The sequence below is a fragment of the Stegostoma tigrinum genome, chromosome 1, assembly GCF_030684315.1.
Source record: "Stegostoma tigrinum isolate sSteTig4 chromosome 1, sSteTig4.hap1, whole genome shotgun sequence".
Taxonomy (NCBI): domain Eukaryota; kingdom Metazoa; phylum Chordata; class Chondrichthyes; order Orectolobiformes; family Stegostomatidae; genus Stegostoma; species Stegostoma tigrinum.
Window position 1 is genome coordinate 127,297,027 of NC_081354.1, and position 13,029 is coordinate 127,310,055.

Sequence of the window (13,029 nt, forward strand, 5' to 3'; positions counted from 1 at the left end):
TGCCTTCATCCTCAGATGGCAAGACTTAGATATTCAGAAATAGGGTCAGAGCTTCTCCCTGTCACTTTTAAGGTGTTGTGAAGTCAACAAGATTCAACAGAAATCTAACAATAGAAATGACAACTCTCCAGGGTTGCCAAGGAGACACCAGCAATTAAAGACTAATCTCCAAGTTATTGCTCTATGTTTTGCATCACTCTAAGTTATTCTCGGCAATTAATACAGTTTTTATTCATATTTTCTTTGACCACTTTTGTTCATTAATTTAAAAATATTGCACATAGCCTACAGAGTTTTTAACTGACAAGCAAGAATCATTCACTCAGGTACTGAATAGATTATTTGTTTTCCAGTTGACTGGAGAAAAGTGACAAACTGTGAAAATGCATGAATTGGGTAATCAATGACAGGAGTTTGGGAAACGGTTGATGGAAACAGAAGGTTTTGTGATAAACACCTCCAGGATTATGTCATATCAGATTTGGCAACTTACTTGAGGTTGATTTAGATCAGATTGTAAAAACTGCTAAGACTTGAACTTCATAATCAGAAGATTACAAGTTTAAAATTTGCTTCTGTCTTAACACAATCTAAAATGGCAAAATGTTGTCCATGGCATTGGGTCAGATTTTCCCTTACAGTTTGGATGCTCGGGGTTAGGTGAATTCTTGGCTCTGCAAGCCTGCCTTTTCAAAATGGCTGCCTAGAATTTTCAGACATGGTGGGTGCAGGCTGGGTTAGAAGTTGGCGTAGGTAATCCTGGAAGAATGGAAAAGGCTCTGATTTTTGTAGCCAGGCTGGACATATGGCCTGCTTTGAAGATATGCCATTGAGGCAGAAATTTTAAAAATAAAGAATAAACGTGAAATATCCTTCCAGCCCTATCTCTCAACCACCCGTCCTCACACGTTCAGTTATTTCCCACAGTGACATATTCCTCTGCTTTCCTCCCATAACCCCTCAAGCTCTGATGCCAATATATGCCCACCAAATAACTACTCTGGCCCCTCATCCCTTAGATAACAATACCTACAGACTGATGCCAAGCTTTAAATTTTGACAGATAGCTTCAAATAGTTTTGATAATTAAATACCTATAGATCTGTTGACAGTTCCAATGACCTTGATAGGAATGGGCTTACACACTGTTTACAAACAGTTATGCCAACTTTTACCAATTCTAATGGATACCTTATCTCCCCAAAGAGCACCTGACTTCCACCAAGGGTGACCCAGGGCCAGATTGAAAAGGAGATAGTTCTAATCTAAAGAAATGCACCAACTTCAGATCTGCTCTTACCGTTTCTAAACTGCATACGTTGGGTTAAACATTCTTGGGCTATCAAAATCTCAAAGTGGTGGAAACAGCTGATGATTTAAGGAGCCACCTCTCTCCATGAACTTCATAAAATGCATATTCTGCCCCATTCCCGTCTGGTAAATAATGGAAGTTAGGGGAAGGGACTTCTGATTTCATGGCTCATCTGTCATTGTTGCCATGATGGGGAGGTTCGCATTCATGGCAAAAATTTGGGCTGCTGTCTCAAGACCAAGGTCCTTTTGCCTGTTTAGATAGATGTACAAAATACCATGATGTTTGGAACAGGAAATTCTCTTGGCAAACATTCAGGTCTCAACTTATACCCGCATATAAATTAACTGGTCATTTGCGTCTGTGGGATGTTTCTCTGCTCAAACTTGACTGCCAAAAACAACAGCAATTCAATGACTGTGAAGTATTTTTGAGGTAACTTAAGCTCATGAGAAAAGAAAAAAAACATATGAATTGATTTGTGGCTTTGACAAATGGTGTGAGCACACCTTGAGGAAGAAATTATCACTTGGGTTGACAGCAGCTGCAGTATGATGGAAGCCACACTTTTAAACAGGACTAAATTCCTCAGAAAAGAAAAAAGCTTTTTAATGGCTGTGAAAAGCTTTGAATGTTTTGAAGCCGTGAAAGTTTATTTATAAATCCAGAACAGGCGAAATAACTGTTTGCTAATTCTAAAACATAAAGAGACAGGAGTGGAACTTGGAGATTTGAGTAGACAACACTAAGTCCTTAATTTACACAATACTATTAGTATCACTTGCTATGAGTAGCTTATCTGTAGTCTGGAACAAGCTAAAGTGATATTTCCAGTATAAAAGTGACCACTAAAAATAGTAATATTTCCTTTATGCAATAAGCTTAATAGAAGGCTGCTCTTTTGTCAGAGAGAGACAACTGGTGATGGTTTATCCTGAGGGTCACCACACGTCAGGTGAGGAGAGAGGTTGAGAAGGAGAGTCCTTCATGGTAACCTTGATCAGTGCAGGAATTGAACTCATACTGCTGGCATCACTCTGCATTGACAGCCAGCTATGAAGCCAACCGAGCTATTTCATTCACACAGCTGTCTGAAAAATTGGACCATAAATTGTGCCAGTGTATGATTTGCTTTTCTATTCAGAGTATGCAGGCTGGTTAGCTTAATTGTCCAGATTGCTAACGCATGGTTCAAAATAATATCAATGGCATGTGTTCAATTTTTATTCCATTGAGATAGGCTTTGATTTGTCTCCTTGCCCTGCTCTTGTGTGGAAGGCAATGGCAAAAGGAAATTGCCATGAAATGTAGCTCAGGGCAATGTTTGCGCAGGCAATCGGCTGAAAACTTTAGGCAGAGCAAAAAAGACCTAGAGAATATAAATGATGCATAAACATGTGCTTTTACATGTGCTTTTATACCAGATTTAAAAATAAATTCAAAATAAAGTTCAATTACAATAGCAATTTTAGCAACAACATGGATTGACATTACTTATAATTTCTTCTAAACCTTGCAATTTATTAATGCATGCTCCAATGACAGAAAGCAAAGAAGATTCGTGAATGGATTCCACAGCATCCCTTGGGTTGTAATAAGATTATGACTTGTTATTCTTTCACTGTTGCTATAAATTCCTTTTGCAAAACTTAACTAAATTACACTTAAATGCAGAATATCTTAAATCATAGATTGAAAATCCTCAGCAAATGTGTCTTTGTTTACTTACCACCTGCAGGAGAGCCATGTAAGCAGCTAATACATTATCAAAGTTAATCTTGGGGTTGACCCATTGGTATCCAATATCTTGATATGCATCACATTCAGATCGATTATTGACAATGCTAATGGGAAGACGGTCGTTATTTTGATCCACACATTGAAAGAAGGTTCCACCAAAGATTTGAACACCAACAATGCCAAATATCAGCCAGAACACAAGACATACGAACATGACATTAGAAATAGATGGTATTGAAGCAACCAAAGCGTTAACAACAAGCTGTAAGGCAAAAAAAAACAATGAATTGTACATCCTGCAAATCAACAAAAATAAATTAGATTGACAACAAACCTACAGAGCACAAAATTATCAAGCATTTTATTTGGTTGTTCATGGCATTGAACATTGCAGACAAGGTAGCATTTTTTGTTAATTTCTAAATTCCTGAACTGGAATCATATTAGCAATGTGATTTACCTAAAATTGTTACATGAACATCATTATCAGGTAAATAAACATCAAAGCATCAGGACCATATATGAAGCAACAATTTATAATTTGATAATGTAATAATATTTACTAATACTTTGATAAAACGTTGATATAAATGAATATAAGGCAGATGTTTACATCTGTCAAACTATCTCCATGACAGAGGCGATTTAAACTACCCCCCTCCCACCGCCCACCAGGATCTAGGCAGAACTGGAGTTGTAATGTAAGGGGTAAGTGTATTGCTATATTACTCCCTTATGGACTTTGTAACACAGATTTTTTTTGGCTGTGAGGCTGACTTATTCAAGAGCCAGAAGTCTACTGGGCAGAGGAGCAGCTGCAGATTGTCCTGCTCAACAATCTCAAGAAATCCACACAGGGATGATTGCTCTAAATTCTCTTCACTGGGTGTGATACGACACATGAATTTTCTAATGAAGACAGAGGTTAAAATTGGATCTGACAGTTAAGAACCGAGACTCAGCCAAAAAGGAACAATGCCAATTTCTGGTTCAAGAGTCTGTGGGCTTGATTCTTTAAAAAATATGCTGGACAAGTCCTCTACTGTGGAAGAAAGCCGAATGAACAGCATATTTATAATGATGCACAGAAGGAGCTGAGCAAGATGGCGAATGTCACAGTGAAGCCCAATGCTCTGCACAATTCCAACATCTGAGATGATTCAACACACAATAGTGCCACCAAGTCGACTATATTACAGGTAATTAATGCTTTTTTCCAGACTTAATTCCAATGGAATTTTCATGTAAAAAGCAGAACGACAGAAAATCTGGAAGAGCAGATTTAGCCCTCTATCTCCTATCATTTGCAGTCCAGTCTGGCCCAGTCATACCTGATCTTATTAAACTCAATCTTTCCCTAATTTAGAACTTTGATTTCACTATAAATCGTTCTGCATTATCTTTTTAAATGTAATATAGTGTATACTTATTGCCTAATGATCATTGAGAGACTTTTCTTGTTGGGACGATGACCTTGATATTTAGTCTTCATGACGATGGGTGGAGAAGAGAGTTCGTTGTGGGCACCTTATATTGTGAAATGCAGAATCGGTGACCTTCACCTGCCATAAATGGATCTGATATCATTTGTGTGCAGGAGGATACTGGGAAAGCTAAGGGTCACACCATTGAGAAACAAGCCTATCAGTGACATATTTTAATAACTTGCCTATGGTACAATTAGGGGCCCAACCTAAAATTGTTTGCTACTGGACAAGTTTTCGGGGAATCAGTTTTGGTAATCTGATAATTGAGCAGATAGGTCGGCAGCATTTTGAGGTGGTACTGACCCATTAATTTGATTTGGAGACAGACAGCTATTAATAGGAGATTCAATTCCTCCCATGAAATCCAGGTTACCCAGAATACATTGCACTGACGAATAATGTGCCAGACAAGATGTAGAAGACACCATTACTATGCTAGTAAGCATTACAATCAGTGGATGAAATTCTAGCGTCATCTCTACATATGGATCTTCAAGTCTTCGTCCGTGTTGAGTTGTGCTTACAATTTTGGGCTTACATTATGTATCATGTGTTTTTGTGGAAGCCCTCTGCACCTGATATCAGACAAGCACTCTATTTTGTAAACAACTTGACTTTTAAACTCTTGGCCATTTGTTTGGAAGATTCCTAGATATTGTGATGGGTTTTCTGATGTTTCAGACACCCCAGGTGGACCGAAAATGATCTCTACTACTCAAAAGGAACAAAGCTCAACGTGAATTATAGTCAGAATTTTAATCAAATGATGGGATGTTATTTTTTCACTTTCTGGCATGGCGAGCAAGGGAACTCAATCAGGTGAGAGACAACAAAGAAATTCTCGAACACAGGTGATTTAACAAAAAGCAAAAGAAAAAGCCACAGTAATTTGGTGATGGGAAAATAAAATTTTAGTTCTGAGGAAGAGCACTTCTGGTCATCCAAAAAGTTCTCTGTGCCGAGATAAACTTCAGCTATTTAGTTCTTCCTCTCCGGTTGGTGTGTCAGGTATGTCACCAGCAAGTGATGAGAGGCTCATTCACATGTATTGTCAGCTCATATACCACAAAGAATTTAAATGAACTTTTAAAAAAATTTATTCATGGGAATTGCTGTCTGGCCAGCATTTATGGCCCGGTCCTAGTTGCCCTTGGGAAGGTGATTCTCAACTACCCTCTTAAACCACTGTAGAGACTTGCTGCAAGTTGATCCACAATGGCATGAGGGAGAAAATCCAAAGATTTTGACTTAGCAACAGTGAAGGAATGGCGATATAGTTCCATTCTGGCATGGGTCAGTTGCTTGGAGGTAAGCTTGTCGGTAATGGTGTTCCCATGTGTCGCTACTCTTGTCCTTCGAGATGGAAGTGTTTTTCACTTTCCCAATTAACTGTGCGAGTGTGGGGAGAAGAGTGGGATGGGAGTCTGCAGTTAGTCAATCCTGTTGCAGTGATGGGGCGGGCGGGGTGCGGGTGGAAGGAGAGGCACGCATTCTGCTGAGTACTCTGGTCAGTCCTTTGGGGTGTGGCTGGCGAATGTGTTACACTCACTCCTAGGCTGAGGCTTGTTCTCCAGTCAATCCTGGGATGGGTTAAATGTATGTGTTCCAGTCAATCTGCAGGGAGAGGGGACTGTGCTTCAGTCAGTCCAGCGATGAGTTGTTCCATGAATTGGGGGGATGACTTTGTTCTTTATTCAATATCATGCTCGTGCTGTAGTCAGTCAATCCAGAGCCTGGGTCTAGTGTGTCAGAGGTATTGGTTTGCGGTCAGTTCAGCGTGGTGGAGGATCTTTCCAGTGCATCATTCAGAGTGACACCTGTTTTGTCTGGGACTTTGTCTCAAGGAGGTTGGGAATGTGTGAAGTGGGGCAAATGGTCACAGGGATGGGCAGCAGTTGCTTATTCTAGTTGGAGATTTGGAAGGTCAGTGGCAAGGACCCAATGGTCTTGTAAAGAAGCTAAAGAACATCAGGGCTGGTGTTTTTTTTATAAGGGAGGAGGAAGGCTCTGCAGAGGCATTGGCATCTTTATGCCCAGGGGCTGGTCCAGAGGAAGATTAAGCACCTCAGTGATTACTGGTGTAGTAAGAGGGAAGGACAAAGGGCACAAGGTCAGAAAAGATGGTGACCTAGTGAGGGTGTAAGAGAATGGAGGGAGATGCTGACCCAGCGAGGATGTAAGAGAATGGAGGGAGATGGTGGCCCAGTGAGGGTGTAACAGAATGGAGGGAGATGGTGGCCCAGTGAGGGTGTAACAGAATGGAGGGAGATGGTGACCCAGTGAGGGTGTAAGAGAATGGAGGGAGATGGTGGCCCAGTGAGGGTGTAAGAGAATGGAGGGAGATGGTGACCCAGTGAGGGTGTAACAGAATGGAGGGAGATGGTGACCCAGTGAGGGTGTAAGAGAATGGAGGGAGATGGTGACCCAGTGAGGGTGTAACAGAATGGAGGGAGATGGTGGGTCACATGGGGCTTGATGCTCCAACGGATAGCTAAGTTTCACCATTCTAAAAGAGAATCAAACCTACTGCTCAACACTCCATCAAAGTAGAAATGGTAGCAAATAAAGGGAGACGAATTTCTTTCGGGACAACTAGCGGAATTGCACCTTGTATGCTAAGGTGAAGTGAAGAGTCCCTCTTAACCAATATTCCACTGAGTATATAATCCAAAACATTTGCCTCTTTTGAAAACATCTTAAAGTGCTTGAGTATTCATATCCAAATGAGAAATTTTGAGCGGCAGGAGCAAAAATGCATTCTCAACTGATGGTCACCTCATTCCTCCGATGTCAGCAGTGAGCAGTGTGCCAGGGGAAGCAAAAGCAGTCTGTAAGTTTCTGTGTCAGCGTGGGCTGCATATTCTGGGTTTCTGGCTGGATATCAGTCTCACACAATGGGAAGCTGGCAGGAGCTGGCCATTAAAGGGAAGGGCGGGTATGTTTGCTGGCAGCATAATCATGCCAGATCACTTTACAAGGGTTCTTCTTCAACATCCCTCAATGCCAGCTGATTAATGTCTATGGAGATGTGCATTGGCGTGCTTCCAGTGCCCCAGGCAATGCACACTACCACTGAGCTCACATTACCTTTCCCAACAGAACGATCAGATCATCTTATCAGTAACCAGATCTGTTCATGAACAGCAAGACTTCTGCAGTGTGTTTGAACAGACCCTAAATGAGCACACCAGCGGGTATGAGCAGGTTTTCCAGGCACCTGTCACAATTACTACATTCTGGAACTCTCACAGAGGTCCGCATCTTTTAGCCCCACTCGGGGTTGGTTACAAAAAGAAGACACCCTTAAAACCCTAGCTCATGGTGCATTGTCAGGTTTCTACAGACTGGCACCCAGGAGTGGCATAACATTGTTCAAGCTTGCACAAGGACCATTGGAACACAGACCATCAAACTCCTGAGGGTGATATTAGGATGCTTGGGCTGGTCATGTGGTGGAATGCACTACATCCAGTGCATTGCACATCACAGTTACTTACTGTGTCCAACTCAAACTGACGAGGCAAAGTGCGGTTGTCTTGGGACAGGTCGAGTTAGACGAGTGTGAGGTCCCCTCTTGGGGGGAAGATCATACTGCACATGCTGTAGTAGCCCAGGAGGGTCCTCACAAATACCTCCCCTAGAGGGCTACAGTTGGACAGAGTGGAGCTGTTTGAAAGCCTCAAAGCCACCCACTTCCAGAGTGACGGTGACATGTTGCCTTTTGCTTTGTTACGGACAAGCTGGCATGGAGGCATTGTGTTCTCTATCCAACATTACTGAGAAGTGCTTCATTTTCCATATGGCTTAAATATAAGCAGAGTTCTTTTCATCTCTGGATGTGATGTGATAACTCCAAAGCAACAAAACTCCCTCCTTACTGCCTTGTGGGGAAACACACAGCAGGTGGACTATAGCAGTTCAAGAAGACGACTCACCACCATCCTCACAAGGGCAACTAGGAACAGGCAATAATGCTGGCCAACCAGCAACACCCACATCCCACAATTAAAATATTGGGGCCGTGGCTGCACATTCTCGGTGAGAGAGTTTCTACAAAATGAATACTATGCTCTATCCACCACTAAGTAATGGTGAGAGGCACCTTTCTGCTGTGCATTTCCCACTCATGTATTGAGAACAAAAAGTCTGGTCATGAAAATCCCAGCAAGAGAAAAGACATTTGGTTTCTGCACCCTGCAGATGACAGTCACATCTCTGCAGGATTTCCACAAACTACCTTGTGTGGGGCAGATTATGTGGCTGTTTCCTGGGCAATATCCCCTGAAGTGCAATCTGCATCCCTGATGTGAATGCCACCTCTGCATCTTTGACTGGATTGACCAAATGCCAGGTCCATGGTTCATTAGGTTATGATACAGAGTGCAGGAACACTCATGGCTGATGCAGCAAGATATTCAAAAGGATCCCAAGAGAAAGGTCTTATCACTGTGTCATGGGGGAGGCTGCTGCACAGTTGCTCCTTCAAATGAGATGATAGCAAATGTTACAGAAAGATAAAAGAGAATACACGTTTACATGCTTTATTTATGTGCATTAATTAAAACATTCATGCCACTGAGGGAGCTGCAAAAGGATCCCTTCTTCCATTGTAGACTAGGCATGGGCATGACATCCACAGCTGACATGGAGGGACCCTGCTGACTGAGGGGCACTCAGTGACTGTGAAAACTTTGTCAGGTTGTCTGAGGGCTCAGGGCCGAGAGGGCCTCTGGCTGCTGCGTGTCTCCTGTGCAGATGGCTCATCCTGGCCTCCTGCAGGCATTGTGGCCACTCATGGCAGTGAGATGGAGTGGCTGGGAATTCTGGAGCATCCTGGGATGAAGCTCCTGTGTGTTACTCCACATTGCGAGTACCTGCTGGCACCACCCCAACCCCTTGACTAGAAGGAGGGAGATTGCCATGCCTCCTTCGCCCTTCTATCCTTACTATTGATACACAACCCCCATTGTGAGGGTTATGGTGGGCAGGTGATTACACATTTCTGGAAGCCACTGAGCTTTCAGCTAGACCTGAATCTCCAAGGCCACTGCCACCCTTTCCATGGAGGCAGCCCGAGCCACAACATGAGTCAAAAGATGGATAAACTCCTCCATCTTTGACTCCAATCATCTGAGACCCTCTGGAGTCACAGTCTGATATTCCCCTTCCTGTCTCTGCAGTTTGACCGTGTCACTCATTGTCAAATGCAAGGGTATATGTTCCACCTTGAGCTGAGCAGGTGCACGATCTTTTTTGTCTTCCGAGCATCAGAGATCCAGGTAATTTGTTCCTCTAGTGGCCGTGGACAAGTGTTTGTGGTATGTTCACCAGGTTGTGTTCATGTATCTAAACTAGCTAGAGTATCCCCCAAGGTGATGGTTTCTTTGCTGGTGGAGGGCGCAGTTGAACAGATTGCTGGGCAGTGTCTCCCCTTGAATTTAGCTGCCTGTTCACTGCTTGCACCGATGGAAAAGAAATGAATTTGTTGGTGAAGAAGCCCAACTCTTATGTACAGCAATGTGAGAGCCTGACTAAAGGTCCCAGAGAAGCAGGCAGCCAAGTTGCTCACTGGCATTTCCTGTCAGGCTGATAACTCCCACTGCTCTTGGTCCTCACTCAGCAGCTGGACTGTGCCTTGTTCGAAATAGATGAGGAGATAGAGATCAAGAATCCTTCTGCTATTTTTAAAAATTGCATGCAATGAGAGAAAGGGAAGCGTTCTACTTGATGTGATTGAGTGCAGGTGAAATTGATGAGCATGTATGGAGCTGACTGGTAGTGAGCACATAGTGGCGTCCCTCGGATGCTTTACATGATAATGAGCAGCAGAAGTTGGGTGTGAGCTTTTTATTGCACATTGTGTATGTGGTGTCGGGCTTGGCAGTCTTTGTGATTTGACTGACCAGTGGCAGAGGTCAATGAGCAATAGCCCTCTGCGTTTGTGCATGCATTGAGAAGATGGTAGCCCTTACCCTTACCTCGTCATCCTGCATGGGGTCCTACTTCTTACATTTTTGCCTGAGATGCTGGTCTCCTGTGCAACGTGGATACAACCCACCCAGGAATGGTTAGTTCTTTCACTCATCAGTAGGGAAGAGAACTTTCTGACAACTTGTAGGCATCTCTGCTGGGGTGGAGGAAGAAGGAGAGGAGGTGGGTGGACTGCTGTCTGCAGGTTGCTATAAAGTTCTCAGCACAGATCGTGAAGGGGTGCCAGGGAATGTTGGAACTCCAGAAGGTACCAACAAGAAGGGAATCTCTGCCTGGCAGCCACATGTGATTCAACAAGGAGTCTCCATAAATCCTGCTTACATACAGAATTAGGTGAAAAGTGATTAATTGCTCCAGAAAACTCACTGCAGACCATGGCAGAAGTGATACCATCTAAGATGTCGACTGGAACATTTTAAATCTAAAATGGAAAACCTCATCCATAATTCAGAATTCTCTTTGTCATGAAGATGGGTTTATGTAAAATAATCATTTTAACTTACAGGCTGGAAACATGAAATTGAGGTTTTGAAAAACAGTCACTTTTAAAAACACAGACTAAATATAATTTGAGCTTATAGTCAAGTTGGCCACCTATTTTGCATTAGCACACACTCCATCCCAACTGGAATGAAGACGGTAACTCTGCAAAGCCTCCAAAGACAATGCAATAGGGCAGTGATAATGGGAACTGCAGATGCTGGAGAAGTCAAGATAACAAAGTGTGAGATGCTGCTTGGTCTGCTGTGTTCATCCAGCTCCACACTTTGTTATCTTGCAAAAGGGCAGTGGTAGTTGGCCATTTCAACATCCCCAATATTAACTGGGGTAGTCACAGTGTGAAAGGTTTAGAGGGAGCAGAATTGTTAAAATGCTTCTATGAGAACTTTTTTAAGCCAGCATGTAGAAAGCCCTGCAAGAGATGGGACTGCCCTGGACTTAATGTTGGAAAATGAAGCCGGGTAAGTGGTTAAAGTATAGGGGGGGAGCATTTTTCCGTCAGCGATCAAAACTCTGTTAGATTCAAGATTATTCTGGAAAAGGACAAGGAAAGGCCTGAAATCAAAGTTCTAAATTGGGGAAAGATTGAGTTTAATAAGATCAGGTATGATTGGGCCAGACTGGACTGGGAGCAGATACTTCTAGGTGAAGAAAGAAATTGGGGGTCCAAGGGCCAACATATTCCAATGAAGATAAAGGGTGAGACCAACAGATCCATGTATCCTAGATATCAATAGATGCACAGGATTGGATAAAGAGAAAAGGAGACGCTTATAGCAGATATTGTGAGCTCTAAACAGCAGAAACTCTGAAGGAATACAGAATGTGCAAGAAGAAATTTAGAAAGGAAAATGAGATAGTGAAAATGGGGCATAAAGTGTAATGGTTGGTAAAAGAATTGAAAACCCTGAGTTATTTTACAAGCATATTAAAGGTAAAAGGATAACTGGGGAAAGACAGGGCCCATTAAGGACCACAGTGGCAAGTTGTGAGTGGCGCCAGAGGAAGGATGTAGACTCCTAAATAAATACTTTGCGTCAGTATTCACCAATGAGAAAGATAATGTGGGTAAGAAATCACAGAAATGGACTGTAATGCAATGAAAAAAATTAACAGAGACAGACAGGAGGTTTTGAGTTGGGCAGTTTTAAAAGTACAATGATCTCCAAGGCTGGGCGAAATGTATCCTTAGTTGTTACATTAGGCCAGGGAGGAAATAGATGGGGCATTGGTAATAACTTTCAATTCCTCTCTGGCCACAGGAGAGGTGCCAGAAAACTGGAGGAAAGCCAATGTGGCACCTTATTCAAGATGCAAGGGAGATATAAACCAGGAAACTACAGGGCAGTCAGTGGTGGGGAAACTATTGGAACCAATTCTGAGGGACAGAATTAAGCTGCACTTGGGGAGGCAGAAAATAATCAAGGACAGTCAGCATGGTTTTGTTAAGGGCAGGTCATATCTTACCAACTTGATTGAAGTTTTTGAAGGGCGATGAATTTGACATAGTCTACTTGGATTTCAGCAAGATTTTTAAGTTCCCTCATGGGAGACTGATAATTAAGTTAAGACCCCAAGGGATCATAGAAAATTTTGCTAATTATATCAAGAATTGGCAGGAAACATAGGTTTTGGTTGAGGGATGATTCTGCGACTATCCAATGGGCGTTCTTCAGGGCTCAGTGTTGGGGCCCTTACTGTTTGTGGTATATATAAATTGTTTAGACATGAATGTAGAACAATCAGTAAGTTTGTGGAGGATATGAGAATTGGCGAGGTGGTAAATGAGAGGGAGCCAATGGCCTAGTGGTATGTTGGTAGATGGACTGTTAATCCAGAGGCCCAGAAAATGTTCGGGGGACCTGGGTTCTAATGCCGCCACAGCAGATGGTGGAATTTGAATTCAATTAATATCTGGAATGAACAATCTAATGATGGTCATGAATCAGTGTCAATTGTCAGGAAAATCATATCTGGTTCACTAATGAAGCTAGAAAA

General features: G+C 42.6%; 1 protein-coding gene across 1 annotated transcript in view; it reads right to left on the bottom strand.

Annotated features, from left to right (window-relative positions):
• The window catches only part of LOC125452752 (sodium channel protein type 2 subunit alpha-like), a 160,643-nt gene that overhangs the window by 32,445 nt on the left and 115,169 nt on the right, over positions 1-13,029 (bottom strand). Inside the window, exon 18 of the mRNA XM_059639681.1 lies at positions 3,042-3,314. Within this exon, the coding sequence (XP_059495664.1) occupies positions 3,042-3,314 (273 nt within the window). The remainder of the gene's footprint in view (positions 1-3,041; positions 3,315-13,029) is intronic.